This window comes from Hypanus sabinus, chromosome 3, assembly GCF_030144855.1.
Source record: "Hypanus sabinus isolate sHypSab1 chromosome 3, sHypSab1.hap1, whole genome shotgun sequence".
Lineage (NCBI taxonomy): Eukaryota > Metazoa > Chordata > Chondrichthyes > Myliobatiformes > Dasyatidae > Hypanus > Hypanus sabinus.
In genome coordinates this window covers 45,921,293-45,947,596 of record NC_082708.1, presented here as the reverse complement: position 1 = coordinate 45,947,596, position 26,304 = coordinate 45,921,293, and the positions used below count along the sequence as shown (strand labels likewise).

Sequence of the window (26,304 nt, the reverse complement as noted above, 5' to 3'; positions counted from 1 at the left end):
GCAGCAATAGCAAAAGCACAAAAAAGCCAGACTCTGCAGAAATGCCCAAATGTGATGTCAATTAAGTTTACATTCAGAGGATTTCTGGATTGGAGATAAATGTCAGTTAAACGATGAGTAAAGTGAACCAATAGACCTTGCGAATACCTGTCAGTAGGGACTACTTAAACCTAATTCTCCTAAAAGCCCTGAGATTTGACTCTTGAAACTAATTCCACATATTCACTGCTGTTCCACACGTGTCAAGTACCTTAGGTAAGGTCAAGACTTGCTAATGTCAGGTCAAGGAATTGAAGTACCTATTATGTGTTTTCTTAACTTTTTTTAAACTTAGAAAAATAATAAGAAAATTGTACAAAATTACAGTTTTCTGAATTTTCTTAACCATAGTTAGTATGTATACCAGGTTTTGGTAATTAAGGTTAACACTGACTGGAAAATAACCAGTACAGCTGGTACAGCCATTTTGTTCAGGATTAAAAAGCATATCTTGTTATTTGTACTTATAGGTGAATATACATAAAATTGAATAAAATCCTATGACATAATTGACCACTTTATTATGTTAAAGTCATTTTCTCTCTCTCTTTCTCTCTCTCTCTCTCTCTCTCTCTCTCTGTTTGTTGATAGTTAAGTTCTTTTTTCCTTATTTAATGATAGTTCAGTAAGAATGATGCAGGCTGAAACTAACTCTGAATACTTCCTGGGAGGCTGAAAATAACAGGTTGTCAACGTTAGCTGAAGTTCATAGAGACTGGTAGAGATCGGTTGTGAAGACTACAGGGGGTAGGAGTTGGCTGGAGAAATACATTCCTTTAGACATCACCCTTGACACTACATCATCTTAAAGCTTTACAGTGTACACTAGCATATTCTTTTATGCATAAGAAATAGAAACACAGATTTTCTGTTTCAGAAGCAGGTGTTAGTCACAGATTTGTCGGGAATTTGGTGTGGTACAAATTAGTTTTCCTTGGCATTAATGCAGAACTGGAGCAAAAAATACTTAAGACCAGACATGGTACATTTTTCAAGACTTGGGGCTATGGTTTGAGGAAAGGAGGTTGGTACAAAGAGAATGAACTATGATAAATGGGTGACTACTTTGCCAATATTTTCCTGAATCAGGATTATGCCTTCATCGATTTTTTTCTGTTAATTCTGCACAAAATAAACTGAAAATGTTATATCAAAAGCTATCTGACTGAAAACAAAAATGATTAGATTGATATCATGTATTCTACATCAGGATATATTTCGAGATGGTTGAGTCATAGCTGGATTGAACTGGACTGGGCTGGGCTGATATTCCTGCACTCTTTGCCTTGAGGTTTGATGTTTTACATTCTGTGTTCTTTTGCTTGGTTTTTTTGTGCCTTTTACTTGATTTGTTCTTTGCACTTGGGGGTGGGGGTGGTTGATGTTTTTCTGTGAATGGGTTCTATGGTTTTCCTTTTTTCATGACTATCTGTGGGAAGATAAATCTCAGGGTTGTACACTGTAAACATACTTGGACAATAACTGTACTCTGAATCTTTGAACTATTTAAGTATTCAACCTTTCTGACACTGGAAATTAGCTAGCACACGTAGGATCTCGTTTCATCAGGTATTAATTGATGCATGAGATTTTTAAGTCAGAGTCTGAATTTTATTCCCATTGCATTATTTCTATTCATGAATTTTGTTTGATATTGTATTCAATCACTTTAATTTGTACAATTTCTCAGCTCTTGTAATATTTATTTCACTCATTTCAAACTCATTGGTCAAACAGAAACATGGTTTATTTCTCTTTTTACTCATGTTCAAATGCCTTGTTTCCTCATCAGCATCATCATAGGTTGCTTGACTATAGCCAGGGTTCAGGGGCTCTCATATGTCATGAGATCCTATACAATAGTTGACAGGATGTGGAGCACAAGCCAAGACTATGATGTTTCTTGTCAACCACAATTATGTGCATCCATTATGGTATTGGCTCCAGTCTTGGCAGCAGGCTTTGAATAAAAGCATACAATATGCTGCTGTGATTAGTTAAAGGACTGAAGCTTTTTGTCGTTGCTATGGCGGTCATTGCTAGATGCAGTACTTGGCAAACTTTCAAAACGTCCTGAAGTAGGTGAACTGAGTTCATCTAAGGCAGGTATTACTTGTCCATAGCTTTGAGGATCCTACTCAAAAATGCAGCCACTGACCCCATCCCTTAAGCTTAAAGTGAAAAGGGGAGGAGTTAAATATTGCTGAGTCACTAAAAAAATAAAAAGTACCAACAGAAGAAAACTTGGCATCTTTGTACAAAAACTCTAATAAATTGTAGCTTACAATTAAAGTATGCATCAATTGAATGCAATGTGCTTTTGGTCATTCACGATATGGAAGTGCTGAACCTCTTTATATCTTAAATAATTTACTGAGTAGAATATTAGTAATGGACAGTTCTACAGCATTTTTCACATCCTCAAGAAGTTCATTGCCAATTTATAAAGCAAGGAATCACAAAGAGAAAGGTGTGTGTTTTTACAATGGTGACCAAATGACAACTATTAGAAAATCATTAAAGAGTACTATCCAGGGCATGGTTGAAAATGTGCCAGTGGATTTTTTATGCCAACTTAGAAGGCAGGTAACTAGGTACTTTGATGATCCCGTTTGAAATGTGACACTTCAGATAATGGTTTCGTGTCTCAGTGCTCCAGTAGATTATGAGCTGAATGGCAACTGATGCTGCCAGTGACAATGTAAAACATTATGGGATGGAAGTGAAGAGCAGAGACCCTGAGATCAGCCTTGAGCAGATATAATGGATTCATTCATATATGAAGAAATGATGGATGAATGAATTTGAAAGCAAAGAGTGGCAAATAAGTGGATGGAGACTTGGTGAACCAGTGGGGTTGAATGGCTTTTACTTTTTTTGATTCCATGTGTTGGCGCGTGGCCTAGTGGGCAAGGTATCAGACTAGTAACCTGAAGGTCACTGGTTCGAGCCTCAGCTGAGGTAGTGTATTTGTGTCCTTGAGCAAGGCACTTAACAACACACTGCTCTGCGACGTCACTGGCAGCCAAGCTGCATGGGTCTTAGTGCCCTTCCCTTGGACAACATCGGTGGCGTGGAGAGGGGAAGGCCTGCAGCTTGGGCAACTGCCAGTCTCCCATACAACCCTGCCCAGGCCTGCGCCCTGGAAACTCCATGGTCTCTCGAGACCGACGGATGCCACCATAGACAAAACAGTAGAGTAAATACTTCTCTCTTCTAAAAAATGGGCATAGAATTGAAGTCAGTATTGAATTCAGAAGAAATTAGATTATTAAACATTATCAGATGTTAAAATCAACCCTAATTTCAGTTCTATTTACAATTAAAAAACTTTTCTGGCACAAGATTAATACATTTAAAAAAATTACCATTAGGAATTCTTTTTTCTCAACTTGTTGGTTGTCATCAATGTCCAGCATACTAAAGGCAATATGGAATCCAGTGTGTGGTTCTGTAAGCAGAAGGATCATATTATCATTAACAAAGGAAATTTCTGAACTGGATTTGTGTGTTTTGCAGTATTTTTTTCAGTCTTTGATGGGAATAAAGCAGAGGAAATTAGAAAATACATCAGGTCACTGCCTGTTATATTGGACACTTCAAGATGAATATTATCAACTTCTAACCCAAACTTCACCACATGGCTGAGGCTGGTAGAATTCACTCTAGCCCATCTTTCCTTACTTTCCTGATAGCATTAGCTTGCAGTCACCAGCAAGAGGCAAAGATACAAAAAGCATTTACCTTTGCTGGCATTTGAACAATCACTAAGTAGCAGACAATGGCCTGAAACACTTACTTTACCAAACTAACAGCAAGGTGCTTTTGAAAGTCAGTCTTCCATATTTCCAAACACTTTTTGGAACTTCTGCACTGCCAGTAAGATGCTGCCCAGCACAGTGCAATCCCATTCATTATTGGGTGGGTGGACAAGTTTGCAGAAACACACACAAGTGTTTTTGTTTGAATATAATTACCCTTCATGTTTCTAGTGATTTTATATAATGTGAAGATGCTTAAGCAATTTTTATGAAACTATTTAAATTATTCCACCTGTCTTCAAATCGCTGTGATCAGAAACATGTACATAGGGTGACCATTTTTCCATTGTCTTAATACTAGACAAGGTTTGGTCAACTGACCTCTCATATACATGTACTCCGGGATGAGGAGCAGAGGTCAAATAGATGGTTACGAATGGGGTCAAGTGTGTGATTGAGAACTAAATACAGAGGAAGGCCAGGGACTGCATGTGGTTGGGATCATGCATGCATGCGTGCATCAACACACACACACACGCTTTCATACTCCACCTTCCTCACCTTACCCACAACTCAATAGAACATTCATAATCCCTCTATCTCTGAACTTCTTCACTTTGAGCATTGTTTGCATCTTCTCCTGGTCCTCACATAGACCCTGTCCTTTGAACACACAGTCACCTCTCTTGCCCATTGTAAAACTTTACTTATGCCTGATAAGCTCTGTTACCATGTTTTGGCCTTGGAGCTCAGTCACACATTTAGCCTTCAGCTCCTGATTTCAGCCTTGAACCACAATATTGGTCCTATTCTTTCTACGCGTTTGATAGAAACAGGAGTACATCTGTATTCATAGCTGCTCTACTAGCTACACTCCTGTCTCATTTACAGGTCTCAGCTAGGCTTTGCCACTTTTCACGTCAGAGGCATGGGGTTCTCCCACCAACTTGCCGAGGATGGGCGGCAAAGGCAGAAACAAGTGAACGTGCCACAAGCAGCAATCATCTTGAACTGGGCTCAAGCTCAGCTCCAATAATAAAATTGACAACTGCTTTGTGAGTACACATTTTTGTTTTTATGTTGCACTGCAAGACTCCTAATGATTCACGTACATTCTGAACTTTTGTTTGGGAATAATTAAAATGCTAAACACAAGAGGTTTAGAAACAATCAGAAACTGATTGGAAAGCTGAGCCTACTGGGCCTGAATACCTCCCTCTGCAACTGGATCCTAGACTTCTTGTCTGGGAGACCTCAGTCAGTCTGGATCGGGAGCAGCATCTCCAACACCATCACACTGAGCTCGGGGCCCCCCAGGGCTGTGTGCTTAGTCCACTGCTGTTCACTCTGCTGACCCACAACTGTGCTGCAACAAACAGCTCGAACCATATCATCAAGTTCGCCGATGACACCACCGTGGTGGGTCTCATCAGCAAGAACGATGAGTCAGCTTACAGAGAGGAGGTGCAGTGGCTAATGGACTGGTGCAGAGCCAACAACCTGTCTCTGAATTTGAACAAAACAAAAGAGATGGTTGTTGACTTCAAGAGGGCATGGAGCGACCACTCCCCGCTGAACATCGACGGCTCCTCGGTAGAGATCGTAAAGAGCACCAAGTTTCTTGGTGTTCACCTGATGGAGAATCTCAGGTGGTCCCTCAACACCAGCTCCATAGCAAAGAAAGCCCAGCAGTGTCTCTACTTTCTGCGAAGGCTGAGGAAAGTCCATCTCCCACCCCCCATCCTCATCACATTCTACAGGGGTTGCATTGAGAGTATCCTGAGCAGCTGCATTACTGCCTGGTTCAGAAATTGCACCATCTCAGATCACAAGACCCTGCAGCGGATAGTGAGGTCAGCTGAGAAGATCATCGGGTCTCTCTTCCCTCCATCTCGGATATTTACACTACAAGCTGCATCCGCAAAGGAAAAAGTATTATGAAGGACCCCATGCACCCCTCATACAAACTCTTCTCCCTCCTGCTGTCTGGGAAAAGGCTCCGAAGCATTCCAGCTGTCATGTCCAGACCATGTAACAGTTTCTTCCCCCAAGCCATCAGACTCCTCAATACCCAGAGCCTGGACTGACACTTTGCCCTATTTACTATTTATTGTAATGCCTACACTATTTTTGTGCACTTTATGCAGTCCTGCATAGGTCTGTAGTCTAGTGTAGCTTTCTCTGTGCTGTTTTTTTTTATGTAGTTCAGTCTAGTTTTTGTACTGTGTCATGTAACACCATGGTCCTGAAAATCGTTGTCTCATTTTTACTATGTACTGTACCAGCAGTTATGGTCGAAATGACAATAAAATTGACTTGACTTGACTTGAGGTTCTGCAGATGCTGGAAATCCTGAGTAACAATTATAAAATGCTGGAGAAACTCAGAAGGTCAGCAGCACCTATGGAAGGGAATAAGCAGTTGACGTTTTGGGCTGATAGACCCTTCATTGCGACTGCATATGAAACACTGCAGACAATTGGAGGCAGAAAATATGGGACCATCTGTCATTTTTTAAGATTGGGGTATAAATGAGGGATAGTCCCATTAAAAAGCCATGACCTAGACCAGTGTCCACTATTCAAGTTGCTGCTGTTCTGACTTATGGTTTGGGTATGGCAGCTAAGACTGCAAACCAGAGACACACAACTAATGGTGTTAACAGGTCAGGGGAGCTATCATGAGCAGCAGGCCAGGTCAAAGATAATGCAGCCCAAAGCACGAGGTATTGTAGGATTCCGATTGATAAAAACCAAAGAGTCCTGTGGAACCTGGACATAAATCTTGAAGTGTATTACGTGAACAATTAATATGGCTATACAAATCTTTTTAAGCAGTTTTTAAAAACCTTTATCTAAATTGTAAGAACTGATGACAATTTTATACATTTAATCTTGCAGTGTAATTTTAAAGAACATTTAAATTTTCTCTCAGATACCAATCTTGCCACTTATTTTGAATAGGAAGAACATTAGAATAAGGCGGCTTCCATCTCTACCACACAAATGCCAATCTGAGAAGGATGGTAGATGATCTGCAGGTACCTACACCTTGTTTTGCATGAAAGGCCTCTTCCTTATTGCCTGAGAAATTCCTTCAGTTAAGTCTGCTTTCTTCAGCTAACCTTAACAATGGAGCTGTGTCAGTTGGTATACAGCTGAAGAGAGAGCTTATAACCAATAATAAATTAGTTAAGCCTCTCGTCAAATATGCAGTTCAGTGTGGGCCCTAATAATAATAAATTCCATCTTTGTTTCTCTCAATCAGTCAACCTATGTGAAACCTGTACATTTCAGTGTGAGAAAAACTTAATTTTACATGGTGTTATGTAACACCATGGTCCTGAAAAACGTTGTCTCATTTTTACTATGTACTGTACTAGCAGTTATGGTTGAAATGACAATAAAAGTGGCTTGACTTGACTTGACTTGAACTCTGGAGGAGTTACAAGCTTCTGTAGTTGAGATGGGAGAGACTGTTGCCTGGGTGCTTCACCAGTTGCTGCTTTATGGGACAGTGCTAAAGAGCTGTTGAAAAAACACTCACATGAAATCTCAGCTAGAGTTTGCCAGAAGGCATTTGGGAGACTCCAAAGTCAGCTGGAAGAAGGTTCTATGGTCTGATGAAACCAAAATTGAGCCATCAGACTAAACATTATGTTTGGTGTAAGCCAAACATCACATATCATCAAAAACTCACCATCCCTACTGTGAAGCATGGTGGTGGCTACATCACTCTGAAGGGGTCCCAGGCCTTGGAAAGCTTGTGAAGGTAGAGGGTAAAATGAATGCAGCAAATACAGGGAAATCCTGGAGGAAAATCTGATGTAGTCTGCAAGTAACTGCAACTTGGGAGATTCGTTTTCCAGCAAGACAATGACCCCAAGCATAAAGCTAAAGCTACACAGGAATGGCTTAAAATCAACAAAGTTAATGTCTTGGAGTGACCAAGTCAGAGTACAATCCAAAAGAGAATTTGTGGCTAGACACATGATCCCCATGCAATCTGACAATACTTGAGCAGTTTTGTAAAGAAGAATGGGGAAAAATTGCAGTGTCCAGATGTGCAAAGCTGATAGAGACATATCCACACAGACCCAAGGCTGATATTGTGCATCTATTAAATATTGACTTGACTTATTTGCTGCATTCATTTTACCCTCTACCTTCACAACTGGTAATCATGCAATCAATTATTTATTATTTTGTGTTTAATAATTGTAATGAATTTAGACAAATTTTTAGAAATTTGTTTTCACTTTGATACGAAAGAGTTTTTTCTGTTGATCAGTGTCAAAAAAGCCAAATTAAATGCATTGCGATTCAATGTTGTAAAACAATAAAACATGAAAACTTCTAAGGGCTGTGAATACTTTTTATAGGCACTGTATTTAGCAATCAGAGCAGCAGTTAGTATCAGATTGTTTCTTTGTCTGTATACTGTGTCACCTAAAGCAAGATTATGAGATACACAGTATGCAGACTCTGCAAATTGTTAGAGAAAAATGGAGCCAAAAGACAACAAGCAGAAACAGTTTGTTCTGATACAGATAAAGAGTGAATTACATAAAGCTGGGAAATTCACTTGAGTCCTGAAGACTGCAATGTACTTAGACTGAAAATGAAGCATTATTCTTCCACTGTGCAGCAGGCTTCACTGCAAGAGTTCAGAAGGTCACAGACAGAGGTCAGAGTGGGAGTGGAATGGTGAATTCAAATGACAGGCTGCTGGAAGCTCACTCCTGTAAACATTCACACAATCTACATTTGGTTTTTCCATGTAGATAACACAATGTGGGTACCCAATCCAGTACACTAGAGTGGAAGAAGTGCAAATGAATTTGTGCTTCATGTGGAAACACTCACTGTGGCTGGATATTTATTAACAAATTAATAGCAGTTCTTCATTAGTTCAAGTTTGCCATTCAGTCATGTACATGTATACCACCAAATGAAACAAAGTTCCTCCAGACAAAGGTGCACAATGTAGTACATATAACACACACACACACACACACACACACACACACACACATACACACACACACACACACACACACACACACACACACACAAGTAATATTACCATAAATAAATTTAAAAAAAAATGAAATATATTCTGGAAAGCTGACATTTAGTACAAGGTGCATTTATGATACTTTTTAAAAGGTAAACATTATCACATTATTGGCACTTGCATGATGATATCTGGGTGGTGGTAGGATGTTCAGTAGTCTTATGGCCTGGTGGATGAAGCCAGTTCCCGTCCTAATGCTATGGTTTGATGGTAGGGGTTGAAGAGATTGTAGGATGGATGGGAGGGTTACCTGACAATGTTAAAAGCCCTGCATATGTAGCACTCCTGATGAGTATCTTGAATGGGTGAAAGAGAGACTGCGGTGATCCTCTCATCAACGTCCTCCTAATCCTTCATAGGGTGCTATGGTCAATTACAATTCCCATAGCAGATTGTAATGCAGCTGGTCAGGTACTCTCAATGGTGCTGCTGTATAAGTTAGTTAGAATGGTGGGGGGGGGGGAGGGAGGAACCATTGCTAGCCTTGATCTCCTCAGGAAGTGGAGATGCTGTTGTGATTTCTTGACTAAGTGAGATCATTCACTATGTGCATTCCCAGAAACTTGGTGCTACTAACCCTCTCCAGAGGGTCGGTGGCCAGGGTGGGGGGGGGGGGGTGCTGGGGGGGAAGCAGTTTATGTATAGTGAGAAGTGGTCAGCCTACACTTTCCTAAAGTCCATAATGATCCCTTTAGTCTTGTCCATGTTGAGACTCAAGTTGTTGGCCAGCTGCCAGCGGACTGCACACATAGCCCTGGGGGCTGCCGGTGCTCAGTGTGATGACGCTAGATATGTTGCTACCAACACGGATTGACTGTAGTTTTCCGGTCAAGAAGTCCAAGATCCAGTTACAGAGAGAGATGTTGAAACCCAACAGGGACAGTTTACCCAACTTCTGAGGGATGACTGTATTAAACACCAAGTTGAAGTTGATAAATAGCATTCTGGTGTATGAGGTTTATTATTACATATTACATTTAGTGTAGAACAATATATCTTGCTGGTTCAATTTTGCAAAAAAAAATTGGATACTAAAGAAAGGTTCCAATTAGTGTTCAAAAGCTCGTTTAAAGATTTTCATTTTTTAGGAGGGCTTTAATGCAGTCAACAGATATAAGGGAAGGAGATAAGCGGTTTAAGGAGACAATTCTAGTGATTGGTGCTATCTCAGAAGTCACAAAAGTTAATGATGCACCAAGGTAACAAAGCCAAACCAAATGTCTGAATCAAAGACACTGACCAGATTGGAGTCCAGATGCACCAGTGAGACTGGTCTTCTAAATTTGAGCATAGAGAACCAAGGGTGGTGGTTCTAGACAAGTCGGCTACTTTTAGCCCTTTATCCGCATCCCTGGGACAATTACTGCATTCATAGACTAAAATTATTTTACTTGTGCTTGCCTTTCTTAATGTAATGTTCATCCAAATATAACACAAGCATCTGGAAGAATAATTAAAGGTCAGTTAATATTGCACTTAGATCTTTAATTCTGCACTCACAGCACAAGCCAAATCTGTGGCTCAGCACTTTGAAGCTTTGGGGATACCTCCTATTTTGCCAAGTAAAATCAAAACCATTCCTGTTCGATTTACAAACTTATAACTAAAGTTTCTTAAATTCTGAGCTGAGTTTGGATATTAACACAAAACCATTGATTTTCAAAAATGTTAGCTCTAACAGACATCAATTATTATTACTTGTATATGAATATCATTATCACATACTTGCACATAATATCAAAAAAACCTTGTAAGGAAAAAATATGGCATGAGACAAGCAAAAATCTATATTCTCTTTATTCACAAAAGAAGTCATTGTATCATGTAAAGAAACTCTCAGAATCATCTTCCACCCCATTTAGTCATAGAGTACTAGAAGAGAGAAGCTGGAGTTTTAGCCCGTCTGGTCCATGCTGAACTGTTGTTCTGCCTAGACTGATTGACCCACATCTGAAACATTGCTCTCCATACCACTCCCATCCACGTACTTATCCAAACTTCTAAATGTTGAAATCAAACCTGCATCTACCACTTCCACTGACAACTTGTTCCTCACTTGACCACCCTCTGTGAAGAAATTTCCCCTCATGTTCTCCTTAAATAGGTCACCTTTCACCCTTAACTTATGCCCTAGTTTTCTCGTCTCGCCCAACCTCAGTGAAAAAAGCCTGCTTGCACTTACCCTATTTATACCCCTCAAATTTTGTATTCTTCTATCAAATTTCCCCTCATTTTCCTACACTCCAGATAATAAAGTCCTAACCGTTTCAATATTTTCCTACAAGATCCTTGTAAATTTTCTTTGTACTCTCAATCTTATTGACATATTTTCTGTAGGTAGGTGACCAGAACTGCATCTGAATTTGGTCTCACCAACCTCTTAAAGACCTTCAACATAAATTGTGCCTCACACCATACTTTTCCTTACAAGGTCTTGTAGATATATAATACAAAAACTACACTGAACTACATAAACCAACACAAAAACTACACTAGATTACAGACCTACCCAGGACCCAGTACGCAGAACAGTGCAGGCATTACGATAAATAATAAACAAGACAATAGGCACAGCAGAGGGCAGTAGGCTGGTAGTACGATGGCTTGGGGGAGAATCTGTTACATAAATAAACAGCTGAATGGCGGCGTCCGGGATTCCGTCCGTTTCTGTACTCCTGCCGAGTATTTCGTTGCCACAGATGTAGTCCAATTTTATGTCCTTTGGAGAGCAGAATGGATGGGAGGGCTGGCCGGCTGGGGCTTACTTTTTTCCTGGCATGGACTCTTGCCCGCTTGCCTTGCTTCCGCTTCCTCGCACACCGCTCATGACGTCCCCAACTCCGCCCACCGGCATCAGGCGACTCTGAGGACTGCAGGCCCGATTCCCCCAAGTATATGGTATTGATATTCATATGCAAATAATAATAGAACTTCAACATAAACTCTTGTACTCAATACTTAGATTTATGAAGATCAATGTGCTAAAAGCTTTCTTTAGGACCCTCAACTGCATCTCTTCCATTTCATGCATGTCTGCTCTTACCCCATCCTCCTGCCATGCTACCAGGGATAGGGTTCCTCTTGTCCTCACCTGCCATCCCATCAACCTCTGCACATAGTTCTCCAAAATCTCTGCCACCAAACACATCTTCCCCTCCCCCCCACTTCCTGTTTTCCGTAGGGATCGCTCCCTATGCAACTCCCTTGTCCATTCATTCCTCCCCACTGATCTCCCTCCTGGCACTTATCCTTGCAAGTGGAACAAGTGCTACACCTGTCCCTACACCACCTCCCTCACTATCATTCAGGGCCCCACACAGTCTTTCCAGGTGAGGAGACACTTCACCTGTGAGTCTGCTGGGGTCATTTACTGTGTTCGGTGCTCCTGGCATGGCCTCTTGTATATCGGTGAGACCCAATGTAGATTGGCAGACCGCTTCACTGAGCATCTACATTCTGTGCACCAAAACAAGTGGGATCTCCCAGTGGCCACTCATTTTAATTTCATTTCCCATTCCGATATGTTCATTCATAGTCTCCTCCACTGTCAGGATAAGGCGACACTTAAGATTGGAGGAACAACACCTTACGTTCTGTTTGGATAGCCTCCAACCTGATGGCATGAACATCGATTTCTCAAACTTCCAGTAATGACCCTCCTTCACCATTTCCCATGCCCTTGATAATTCCTTGCCAGTCTATCGCCTCTCTCCAGTGCTCCTCCACCCCTTTTTCCTTTCTTCCATGGTCTTCTGTCTCTTTCACCAATCAACTTCTTAGCTCTTTGCTTCATCCCTCCCCCTCCAAGTTTCACCTTTCACCTGGGGTTTCTCCCTACCCTCCCCCACCTTTCAAATCTACTCCTCAGCTTTTTTCCTCTTGTCCTGCTAAACGGTTTTGGCCCGAAACATCAACTATACTTTTTTCCATAGATGTTACCTGGCCTGCTGAGTTCCTTCAGCATTTTGTGTGCATTACTCAGTTTCTAGCATCTGTAGATTTTATCTTCAGACCCTATCTATCTGTGACACCACTTTCAAGGAATTATGTATGGACCTGTATTCCCAGATTCGTTTGTTCTACTATACACTGCAAGTCCCATCCTGGTTTTGTCTTACCAATGCTCAATACCTCACATTTATCTGCATTAAATTCCACCTGTAATTTTTTAGCCCATTTTTTCAGCCACTTTTCCTGTAAGCTTTGCTCCCTGTCCACTACACTCCCAACCTTGGTGTCATCTGCAAATTTGCTGACTGATCCAGTCTATCACATTATCATACAGAATGTTATCATGACACTATCATGACAAACAACAATGGACCCAGCACAGATCTCCGTGGTACACCACTAACTATGGGCCTCCAATCAGAGAGGCAACCATCTACTACCACTCTCGGGATTCTCCCACTAAATCAATGTTGATTCCAAATTTCTACTTCATCTTGACTGCCAAGTGATTGAACTTTCTAGACCATCCTTCCATGCAGTACTTTGTCTAAGGGCTTGTTAAAGCCAATGTACTCATTATTCTCTGTTTTCCCTCATTAACATTCCTGGTAGCCTATCTGATAAACTCTACAAGATTGGTTAGACACGACCTACCATGCACAAAACCTTGCTAGCTATCCTTAATTAGGCCATGTCTATCTAAATACTTAGATATCCTGTCCCTTGGAATACCTTCCAATAATTTACCCACTACTGACATCAGGCTCAACAGTTTATAATCTTCTGGCTTATTCTTAGAATGTGATCAATGGCAAAACATTAGCTATCCTCCACTCCTCTGGCTCTTCACCCACGACTAAGGATGTTTTAAGTACCTCTGCCACGGCCCATGGAATTTCATCACTTGCCTCCTACAATGATCGAGAGGACACCTTATCTGGTCCTGGGGACTTATCCACCCTAATATACCTCAAGACAAGTACCTGATCTTTAGTATTCTGGGTATTTCTCCCCTATTCACTTCTGTTCAACCCTTTGCTACATCTCCTCAGTCCAACTCAGGAACCACAAAATATTCAGCCATATTTTAAACATCTGAGACTGAAGAATGTATTAGCTTGCTCCCTCATTTGTTAAAATAAACACTTTTACTCTACACCAGTCTCGGAAGTCTGAAGGTCTGAACAGAAACAATGTTAAGTTCATGGTTCTTATTAATATCAGTCATACACAATCTCAATTGTGGTTACTTTATGTTCCCAAATTTACTTAAAGCCAGGTTTCTGTGGTTAAAATTCAGAATCAATGAGAGGGATTTCCAAGTCAGATTTTACTCATCTGATTGACCATGATTAACAGTTCCAAGTCTTGCTATAATTTTTTTCCCTCTTTTTTGGAGTAATGATTTGATGCATCTCTAAGAGTATAATACTTAAACTTAAATAGTTCAAATTCACAAGTAAAATTACAGCTCATGTCAAGATCTCACAACTCTCAATGATTTGTGTTTCATAAATCTTTCCTTTAGCAATTAATTGAATATGATTACTATCAAAATGCTTTTTTATTTTTGCTAATAAACATAATTTTCAATAGAAATTCATTTAAAATTCAAAGTATATTTATAATCAAAGCACATATATGTCACCATATATATTGCTGAGATCTATTTTCCTGCGGACATGTACAGAATATTCAAGAAACGCAAGAGAATCAATGAAAAACCGCACCCAAAAGGATGGACAAATAACTAACATACAAAAAACAACAAACTATGCAAATACAAAAGAGAAAAAAAGCAATAAATATCGTGAATATGAGATGGAGAGTCTTTGAAAGTGGGAACAGTTCAGTGATGGGGTGTGTGAAGTCATCCTCACTGGTTCAAGAGCCTAATGGTTGAGGGATAAAACTGTTCCTGAACCTGGTGGTGTGGGTCCTGAGGCTCCTGTACCCTTTTCATAATGGCAGCAGCAGTAAGAGAGCATCTCCTGGGTGGTGGGGATCCTTGGTGATGGATGTTGCTTTCCTGCGACAGTGTTCTGTGTAGATGTGCTCGACGGTGGGGCTGGCATAACCCATGATGGACTAGGCTGCATTTATGTTGAAATTTACCTATAATCTCCACGGTGGTATTGTCTAATAATTATTATATTGTTATATATACAACAGTGGACTCCGGTTAATTGGGACACATCAGGACCAGTACATTTTGGGCCAATTAAGCAGCTGCTCCAATTAGCTAAAGTTTCATGGAAATAGATAAGAATGTATAAAAAAGACAAACTTCCATTTAACTGAGAAACAAATTATATATTTAAATTAAATACAGAACATATTAGAACACTACAATACTAATATTCTATAAAACTGTGTTAGTTCCTAATAGTTATTAATGGAAGATTTCATCTAATGTACACTGCATTGTTCTTTTGACTGTAAATTGATTGACTCTGTAGTCCCGCCACATCCAATCATGAATGGTGGTGGACAATCAAACAACTCAATGGATGAGCAAGCTCCACAAATATCCCCATCCTCAATGATAGATTAGCCCAGCACACCAGTGCAAAAGATAAGACTGAGGCATTTGCAACAATCTTCAGTGAGAAGCGCCAAGTGGATAATCCAGCTCAGCCTCCTTCAGAAGTCCCCAGCATCCCAGATGTCAGTATGTAACCAATCCAATTGATATCCACGTGATATCACGAAAAGGCAGAAAGCACTGCATACTGTGAAGGCTATGGGCCCAGACAAAATCCTGGCAATAGCTCTGAAGACTCATGTCCCAGAACTTGCCATGCCACTAGCCAAGCTGTTTCTCTACAACTACAACACCGGCATCTACCACAAAATGTGGAAAATTGCCCAGCAATCTCAATCATCAGCAAAGTAATGGATGGGGTCATCAACAGTGCTATCATGCAGCACCTACTTGGCAATAACCTGCTTATAGATGTCCAGTTTGGATTCCATCAAGGCCACTCAGTTCCTGACCTTATCACCTCCTTGGTCCAAACATGGACCAAACAACTAAATACCCAAGGTGAGGTGAGAGCGCTAGCCTTTGTCATCAAGGCAGTGTTTGACCAAGTATGGCATCAAGGTGCCCTAGTTAAAATGGAGTCAATGGGAATTAGGGGGAAAATCTTCTGCTGGTTGGAATCATACCTGACACAAAGGAAGATGATTGTGGTGGTTGGAGGTCAATCATCTCATCCTCAGGACATCACTGCAGGAGTTCCTCAGGGAAGTGTTCTCGGACCAACCATCTTCAGCTGCTTCATCAATGACCTTCCTTCCATCAAAAGGTCAGAAGCGGGGATGTTCACAGATGACTGCACAATGTTCTGCACCATTCATGACTCATCAGATAGTGAAGTAGTTCATACCCAAATGCAGCAGGACCTGGACAATATTCAGGCCTGGGCTGACAAGTGGCAAGTAACATTTGAGCCACGCAAGTGTCAAGCAATGACCATCTCCAACAAGAGAGGCTCTAACCATCATCCCTTGATATTCAATGGCATTACTATCACTGATTCCCCTACTATCAACATCCCGGGGATTACCGTTAACAGGAAACTGAACTGGTCTAGCCATATAAACTCCATGGCTACCAGAGCAGGTCAAAGGCTAGGAATCCTGTGGTGTGTAACTCAACTCCTGATTCCTCAAAGCCTGTCCACCATCTACAGGTCAGGAGTGTAATGGAATATTTGCCACTCGCCTGAATGAGTGCAGCTTCATCAACACTCAAGGAGCTTGACACCATCCAGTACAAGGCAGCCCCCTTGATTGGTACCCCTTCCACAAGCATCTAATCCCTCCACCATTGACGAACAGTTGCAGCAGTGTGTATATCTACAACAGGCACTGCAACAACACACCAAAGTTCATAAGCAGCACCTTCCAGACTCATGACCACTACCATCTAGAAGGATGAGAACAGCAGATACCTGGGAACATCACAACTTGGAAATCCCCCTCCAAGTCCCTCACCATCCTGATTTGGAAACATATCACTGTTCCTTCATTGTCGCTGGGTCAAAATCATGGTATTCCCTCCCTAACAGCACTGTGGGTGTACCTACAACTCAGCAACTGCAGTGTTTCAAGAAGACAACTCATCAACCACTTTCTCAAGGGGAACTAGGGAAGAGCAATAAATGTTGGCTTAGCTGGCAATGCCCACACTCTGTAAATGAATAAAAAAAAATAAATGAACAAAATCAGTGCAGACACCTAGTGCAGATAATGGACTGTCTTCATACAATGCTTTTGACAATTGCATCCTCCAAATCTTCATTTTCATTGTAACATTCAAATTCTTTGTAGTTCCAAACCTGTTGAAGTAGTGAAATTGGATTTCTACTCCTGACCAGTCCTGGCGTCTCCAAGCCTGAATGCTTAAAATCATAGTGAGCAAAACAGATCTGATTGTCTTACTGCTTATTTCTCGCTAACTATCAGTGACAAAATACACAGTTTCCTGAACACAAACACACACACATGACGCTATTTAAAAACTGTTTGCTCCAAACATGATGTTGTGTCTAACGGTCATAGAAATATGTACAACTGATAGTAGTTAGAAATTGTTTGGCAACAATCTCCAGCCTCAATTAAGTGGCATTGTGCCCCAAATAAACATACACACACACACACACACACACACACACACACACACACACACACACACATATACACATACTTCATATACAGTGGATTCTAAATAATTGGGATACATCGGGACCAGTACATCTTAGGCCAATTAAGCAGCTGCCCCAATTAGCTGAAGTTTCATGAAAATGGTTAAAAATGTATAAAAAAGACCTTTCATTGGACTGACAAATAAGTTATACAGAACAAATTAGAACACTACTAATTAATACTACTTATGTTCTATAAAACTGTGTCAGTTCCTAATAGATTATATGCAAGTTTCATGGAAATAGTTAAAAAGGTACTGTATACAAAAAAGACAAAATAACGTTCAACTGTGACAAATTATGTATTTAAATGAAATAGAGAACAAATTAGAACTTTACCAAAACCACTGCAGTATTATAAAAGTGTATTAATTGCTAACCGTTAACGACAGAGGAATTCTTCTAGTGTAGGTTGTCATGTATTTATGATTGACTGTAAATGAACAATATCAGTGTGTGGGTGACTGTGCACCTTCAGGAATATACCAGACATCCCAAGCCAGAAGCTGTGGATGAACCATGAGATTCACAATCAACTGAGGGCTAGATGTTCAAAAGTAGTGATCCAGAATGTTCACAATGGCGAGAATTAACTCCTGCCTAAAAAAGGACCTGGACCCACTACAATTTGCCAACCACCACTATAGGTCTAAAGCAGGTGGCTCTCACTGGCTCTCCAGTCAGTCTTGAATCCACTGGACAAATTCAAAACCTACATCAAGCTGCTATTTGTTGATTACAGGTCAGCATTCAACACCATCATCCCCTTGGTACTTATCAATAAACTTGGACCACTGCAACTGCATCCTTGACTTCCTCATTGGGAGACCACAGTTACTGTGGATTGGAAGTAACACCTTCTTGCTGAAAATTCAACACTGGTACACCTTAAGGATGTGTGCTTAGCCCACTGCTCTGTCCTCTCGACACTCATGACTGTTTGGCTAGGCCAGCTCAAATGCCATCTATAAGTTCACCGATGACACAGATGTTGGCAGAATCTCAGATGGTAACAAGCAGGTATACAGGAGTGAAACAGATCAGGTGTCACTACAATAAACTTATGCTCATCGCTAGTGAGACCAAAGATTCGATTGCGGACTTCAAGTAAGGGAAGTTGTGGGAACACAAACCAGTTCTCTTTGAGGGGTCAGCAGTAGAAAGGATGAACAGTTCAAATTCCTAAGTCAACATCTCTGAAGATCTATCTTGGGCCCAACATATCAATACAATTATGAAGGCATGCCAGTTGCTATATTTCATTAGGAGACTTGGTATGTCAAAGTCTAGCAAATTTCTACTGATGTACCATGGAGAACATTCCATCTGGTTGCATCACCATCTAGTATAGAAGGGCCACTGCACTGCACAGGATCAGTAAAAGCTGCAGTGGATTGTAAACACAGCTAGCTCAGACAGCACCCTAGGTCAAGACTGTACCTGTGCCTCTCGCACTGTGAGGTGGTGGTCTACTATTTGCACCATTGTGCGATTAAAATTGCTTTTGAAACTTTAATTATAGCTCATTTAGATTTAGAGGAGAAATCTGGTATGGATTAATTAAAATTAGGCAAACTCAGACACTTATCAAAATCTTTGTCCAAATATCCAGAAGAACAATAAAAAAAAATCACATAGCACTGTGACACTGTACACATAATGGTTAGGGAGATAATAGGTCTCATTAAAAATCAACATGGCAGACTGTGTGAAAGAGTGTAACTGTATAGTTTGCTGACAGTGGTTTCTCAGTGAAGTAGTGAATAAAGCATTTGGCACACTGGCCTTCATTGGCCAAGGTGATGAGTATAGGAGCTTGGAAGCTAAGCTCAGTTATAATTCTTTAAAAGAGCCTCTTAAATAGGTATTTAGAGCTTAGAAAAATAGAGGGCTATGCACTAGGGAAATTCTAGGCAGTTTCTAGAGTAGGTTACATGGTCAGCACAACATTGTGGACTGAAGGGCCTGGAATGTGCTGTGGATTTCTACATGCTATGTTCTACGTATACATTGGTAAAGTCTCATTTGGAATGTTGTGCACAGTTTTGGTCACCCTGTTATAAGAAAGATTTTATTAAAATAGAAAGAGTACAGAAAAGATTTACTAAGATGTTGACTTGAGATTTACTAAGACTTGAGAGCCTGTGTTACAAGGAGAGATTACATAAACTAGGATTTTTATTCCTTTGAATGTAGAAGACAGGGGTTTGCCCTGATAGAGGTATACAAAATCACTCAAGGCAGAGTCATAGTCTTTTTCTCAGGGACAGAGTGCTAAAAACAAGTGGGTATATAGGTTTAAGATTTAAAAGGGACATCAGGGACAGTTTTTTTCATGCAAAGCATGGTGTATATCTGGAAAGAGCTTCTAGAAATAGTGGCTGAGGCAGGCACATTAGCAACATATAAAAGCAAGCTAAGTAGATAGACTTTTAGAGAACTATGGGCCAAACACTGGCAGATGGGACTAATCCTCTTGGCAGCACCGCCAACATGGGCGAGTTGGGCCAAAGGGGCTGCTTCCATGCTGTAAGACTCTATGATTCTACAATGATTACTTCACTAGAGGTTGTTTCACCTAAGTGGCTTTAGGGGCCTGCAGCTGTTCTCAATAAAAGTAGTCAAATGAAAAAGAAGAAGTTATTTAATCAATTCAAATCTTCATAGGCATCTAATAAATTGTTAATTTTTAACACTGGCTTCATTAATGATTTTATTTATAAAGCTTTGTACAAAACAGGACACAATTTTGGTTAAAAGGCAAAATGAACAAATGTTAACATCAGATAAATTACAGTTTAACTCAACTTACTTGTTAGAATACCCAGCAGGAATAAGTATTCTGTGTATGATATTAGACCTAGAGGAAAACAAAAAAAGACAGCAATTGTTAATTTCTCTTTTATGGTCCTTTCATTAATTACTTGATAACATATTGCAGTAGTTTTTGAAAACAGTAAATTAATGCAATAAAGTCAACCAAGATTTCTAGATAAATACCTTTTGACATTTCAGCAAATTAGTGTTGAATCATTTAATTGCAGGACAGCATGGATTTCTAAACTAGCTGCATTTTACCGATTAACATTTGACACATTTGTATGACTGGAAATGCATCTTTTTTTCCCAAAAATTATGTAAGCTTTCTACTTTTAGATAGAAATTGAGGGTATATCCATTGCTGGATATGAAGAAGACCACCAAGTTATAATGTCCTTAGAAAGGTCTTCAATCATGAATCACAGAGGTGTTACTATACCTTATCAAAACAGTACGGATGAGACATGGCTCAAAACCATTAAATTAATTTAATTTCTGAAGTGATATTTGGCAGTCTCCCTTCATTCAAAAATACCCTCCTATAACATTTTTTACACATAATTTCCAGCCTGGAGGTGGGCACAATCAATGTTTCATCTACCTCTACCCAAGCTACTGTGATTTGACTTCCAATAAATAAGAGCACAATGGCTGACTTGCTTTACATCCTTTCCCCTCAAGTACACCTCAGTTGTTGATCTCTGGAGAACAATGTAAGATTGGGCGTGGAAAATCAACACAATGGAAAATTATGCTGTATACGATAAAATTATAGTAAAAATAAAAACAAAAGCATATGTTTGTGAATGAAGGAAATCTCCCAATATTGGGAACTGAACTACTTTTTATTCTGAATATTTTATTATTGTACAACATATGCCTGGGATTTCTTCAACTGATAGAATTTTTAATGTTGATTTCTATTACATAGATATATTAGATGAGGATTCAGCTTGCAAGTAAGTACAGGGTTATAAAATTACCACTTAATTACACAAAACGTAAAAACCTTAGCATTAACTTTTTGTGTATTTTTAACATTTGCTCTGTATCATCCATTAATTCTGAAATTTGCCTTAAACATCAGATTCTTTGTTATAAAATAGCTGATCTAGCATTACTGATCAGTCTTAGAGGATTGTAATGTTTAAATTCTCTCCACATATTCTCATTCTTCAGGAATGAATTTCAACCCATAAAAAGTGAGGATTTAGAGATTTATGAGTATCTTGCTCCACCGTTTTTCTTCAAACTGCCTGTGCATTAATGGAAGGGGAAAGGCTCATTTTATCTCACACATTTGGATGAGGAGCAGCCTGATTAAAGGACTGCCTTGTCAAAAGATAAATGACAAGTCCAATTAACAATTTGTAAAAACCATATAAAAGCACAAAAACTCTGGAATAAAAGCAATATGGTGGGAGAATGGACTTTTCAGGTAAAAGTACAAAAGCAGGTTATGTTTTATGTTACAAATGGGGAGGATACAAAAACCAACGTGAATGTTGGTGACAGGATGGAGACCTGTCTGGTACTGACGCAATCCTTTCAGCACAGTCTAGTTAATATCTAATTGAAGAGAGTTTGGGAAAGAGAAAAATAATAATAAATTGCTAGAAATCTAAAACTATCTGAAAATACCTAGCAGATCAGACAGTGCATGACAGAGAGAAAAGGTAAGCTTCTGTTTCCAATGATATTACAATGAAACTGGCCAGTTCTGACAATAACAGTAAAGACTGGTTATCTGAAATTGTTGAATTTCACCTTGAATCTTTAGGGCTGAAAGTACTTTGCTGACATCTGAATTCGGCCTGCTTTGTTAGAACATTGAAGTAGACCAAATAAAGATGTCAGCATGTGAATGGGATTGGGATGGAGAATTAAACTGACAGGGTTCAGGGAGTTGCTCACCCTTATAGATTGAAGGAAGTTGTTTCAAAGGTTCCTTAAGATTTGTTTATTTACAGGCAGTCACAAAGCAAAGAACCCAAAAGTACCCAATTACAAAAATAAGACCAACCCCCCTCCCACACCCGCAGTGCCCACAGAGAAAGACAAAGAAAAAAAAACACAAAACAAATCATATAAACAATAGAAGGAAGCAACAACATCATTCTGAACCAAATTGAGTCCTTAGATCCAAATCCCTGGAGCAGCCTGGAGTAGGCCCAAAGACTCGGTATTCAGTTCATCATATTAGTGGGGCATATCGCTGCAAGTATACTCAGAAGATTATAAAAGTGGATTTGTGTTTTCCCACAGTAGAGGAGACTACATTGTGAGCACTAGATACAATACATTAGAAATATAAATTAGTTGTAGGTTCATCTAGAAAGATGATTGTGGACCTTGGATTGTTAAGCAGGGATGATATAAAAGGGCAAATGGTCTATCATGTTCTGTATAACAGGGTGAAGTTACATAAAACTACCTTTAATTGTAAGACAAGAAATACTTTCTTGTAGCAATATTATACCTAAAGTGCGGTATTGTTTCATGCACTTTCCTCTCCATTTTGTTAAATTTTTTAGGGTGTTATTTACTTTCCAATGATTAGCACGTATGGGATGTCTAGGGAGGGGTAGCATCTCTTGTGAAATGGCTTGTCATGTCCATTTTGGGGGAGCTCACTCATCTTTGGGCCCCAGTGGACACTCACCCACGTGCGCTTTCAAGTAGCTGTTTGCCTGCAACGGAGGCCGCACCCCGGTACACCCCTCCAACAGTTAGGCTAAATCAGGTGAGGATAGCCAGTGGGTCTCATAACCTGGTGTGATAGGGACTGAGTATGTGAAGTCAGGTCCAGTGGACAGGGTGGATGAGTTCAACAGTGGGATCCAGTGGTTAAGGAGGATGGTTCTGCAACACTTCATGAAGAGCGAAGGGTATGACAAGGCACAGAAGTCATGATCATCTACTGTAACCAAGGAGAACTTCAATTTGTGATGGTGACTCTTACCACTAGACCTAGACTTCCGAGGTCAAGAGAGTGGAACTGCCCCATGCAATGGCTTTTCCACTTTAAAAACTCTCCTGCATAGGTGCCCTGTCATTATTGATACAATGTAAAACCAACCAATGAACTACTGCCCTTACCAACTGTATTTATGGCACACAAGATTGTTTAGGCTGTTATGAATGTACCACAGCTCTGAGGGGCCGAAGGGTGCGGGGTAGCCCCCTCCTTTGTGAGAATCGCAAGATCACTATTGATTTGGGTCAGGAGACCCAGGAAATGAGAGAGAGATGTGTGGAATGTCTCGTTCCCCGGCGATATAAAGCTACGGGACACGGCCATTGTCTCTTGAAGATGAACTTGTGTATTGCAATACTGTGCTACGTGGAAGCCCTCAGGCAAAGTGGGCTGGTTGAGGGAGGGACTGCATCACCCCCAACCTGATTGACATCTGAGACCCTGTGAGTCAGGATAAAAGAGGGTCTGTGGGAACAGCCCCTCAGACGCACCAGAAGAAACGCTAGCGATCCCGTAATAGTGGAAGCCGGTGGGAGGAGGCCACGTGCGTTCGGTTCCATTTGCCCAGAACCAGTGACTTTTACCACGGGAGACTGGCTTTTAGCTAACAATGGGGAAACCAACTCCCAACAACTCGAAGGATTAACATCATAAAAGGACTGGGCAAGTTTTAAACCCATCTTTCTCTCAAACCAAAACACTGCAGCATGAACGAACTAACAGTGACTTTTATATTTCCATCGGACAATACATTATCCCCTAGACAACGATAGAGCTATTTCTTATTGATTATTATACCCGCGCATTTAGATTTGGTATTGACGACGTATATTATCTGTATGGTTGCATTGATATTATTTAGTGTATTTTTATCAATAAATACTGTTAAAAATAGTACCATCAGACTTCAACAGACCTCTCTATCTTTGCTGGTAAGTGACCCAGTTACGGGGTTCGTAACAAGGCAAGTTGACGTATTTATCGATATTGTACAGATTCCAATGCAAGTACCAACCAAAGTCCTTCTTTCACCTGCCTGAAGGGATCAACAGCTCAAATCTGAAGCCAGTGAGTTGAATAGGTGTGTTCTAAGTATTCACTACGTTCCTAAATGAATAGGTATGCTACCTTAAATTGTTTTAAGAGATGAGCAACTCATCTTTTCATGCTACTTTTGGAAGTTTTGGGAAGGTATAGCTAAGGAGTGCCCAGATACAGTGGACTCATTCAGCTGCGATAAGCATTTTTGCACTCATTCAGTGGAAAGAGCTTGATCCCTCATTTCTTTTAATAATCTCCTCTTTCACATCTTATAAGCTATAATTGGGGAATAGCTCTTGTACCTTTATTGTTGGGATTGTTTAAAGTCTTGCACTGGGATGGATGCACAGTTTAATGTAGTGTTGAAGCATATTAGGACTACAGGCTGTAACTGGCCTGTAATTAGTGTAAGTGGTAACATCAAATTGCAACTCAGAAATTGTAGGTACTCTGCATTCTGAACAATGCTTAATTCATCCTTGTTCAGTTGATACATTTGTTGGTGAACTTTCAGGCTCTGATACAGAAAATGATGATCTATCACAGCTTAACATCAATAGAAGTAACACAGTGGAACATCCAGTAGAACTGCTGCCTCACATGTCCTGGTCATTGGTGTGAAGTTCGTATGTTCTTCCTGTGACAGTGTTCTGGTTTCCACCCACATCCCAGACTCATGTAGGTTGGTAGATTAATGGTCCACAATAAGTTATCCCTAGCGTATGAGTGAGTGATAAGAAACTGGGAAGGGTTAGTGCACAATTGGAGATAATAAATTGGGCTTGGTTTGAGATCACTGATAAATGAACGTGTCAGGTCTGCACAAAGTTGGTGGTCGGGGTGGGGGGGGGGAAAGGAGTTTGCCTGCAGTATGGCTCTAACATCAAAGCTGGGGCATACATTGTTATTTTTCCTCTTTTTTTCCTGCATTTGTTGAGAAAAACATACTTCAGATTTTATCAAGATATCGTTTAAAATGAATTATAATTTAAATTAATCGCAATTATATTAATTGGTTTTTATATGCATTTTGTTGTCCGTTTTGCGGTCAATAACTAAATACTTAATAAATATACACTGTAATTAGATTATATCATGATTATTACCACAGTAACAAGTGGGAATAAATGTCAAAATACATTGCTTGTTCTATTGAATTCCTAAATAATTAACTTATGTTCTAATGTTGATTTAGTATATATTAATTTGTAATATTTTATGTTACCCATATTTTAGCTAATTTATGTAAAATGAATAATATAAAGCTAGATTATTTCAAGTCAATTTGCAAATGGTAGCAGAGGAATTACTATAACATCATTTTAAAAGATCCAAGTATTTCAGCTTTATGTCATATCTGGAAGCCTTGAATTCAACAGAACAGTCTGCACATAATTCCCCTGAGGAATGGCAACATGCAAAGCTGCCAAGCTGCTAGATTGTATCACTAGCACTGCTAGGCCATGTGCCAATAGAGAGCATCGCTTTTTTAAGAAACATGTCCTCTCCACAAGGTGAAACTGTTTTCCATTGAACTAATCTAATTCTTTTTTAATTTCCACATGTTTAGGTAGATAAAACTCTGTTTTTACAAAAATTATCAAGGAAGAATAAGCCTTGTTCATCTATGTCCCAATTATAGATTAAGATAAAAATATTAATCTATGCCCCTAATTTAATTCCTATCACAACAAAGCCTGTTTTAATAAAACATACGGTTTAAATGATAGACAAATAATTTTCAAATTAAATGTTGGAATCAATATACTTGTATATATATATGAAAATATAAGAAACATAACCATGAAAATAATATTACTCTGAATTGTCAATTGCATTGTAGTATAGAAAGGGTTTTGGGCAGATCAAAATAAACCAACTTTAACATATGGGAACACAAAAAGTGTAATTAAGATAAATCTCTTAA

The 26,304-nt window shown here is 39.7% G+C and overlaps 1 protein-coding gene across 1 annotated transcript in view; it reads right to left on the bottom strand.

The window, feature by feature from the left end:
• Positions 1 to 26,304, bottom strand: part of micu2 (mitochondrial calcium uptake 2) — a 406,323-nt gene that overhangs the window by 116,501 nt on the left and 263,518 nt on the right. Inside the window, exons 6-7 of the mRNA XM_059964209.1 lie at positions 20,352 to 20,399; positions 3,408 to 3,490 (exon numbers count right to left, since the gene is read on the bottom strand). Coding sequence (XP_059820192.1) covers positions 3,408 to 3,490; positions 20,352 to 20,399 — 131 coding nt within the window. The remainder of the gene's footprint in view (positions 1 to 3,407; positions 3,491 to 20,351; positions 20,400 to 26,304) is intronic.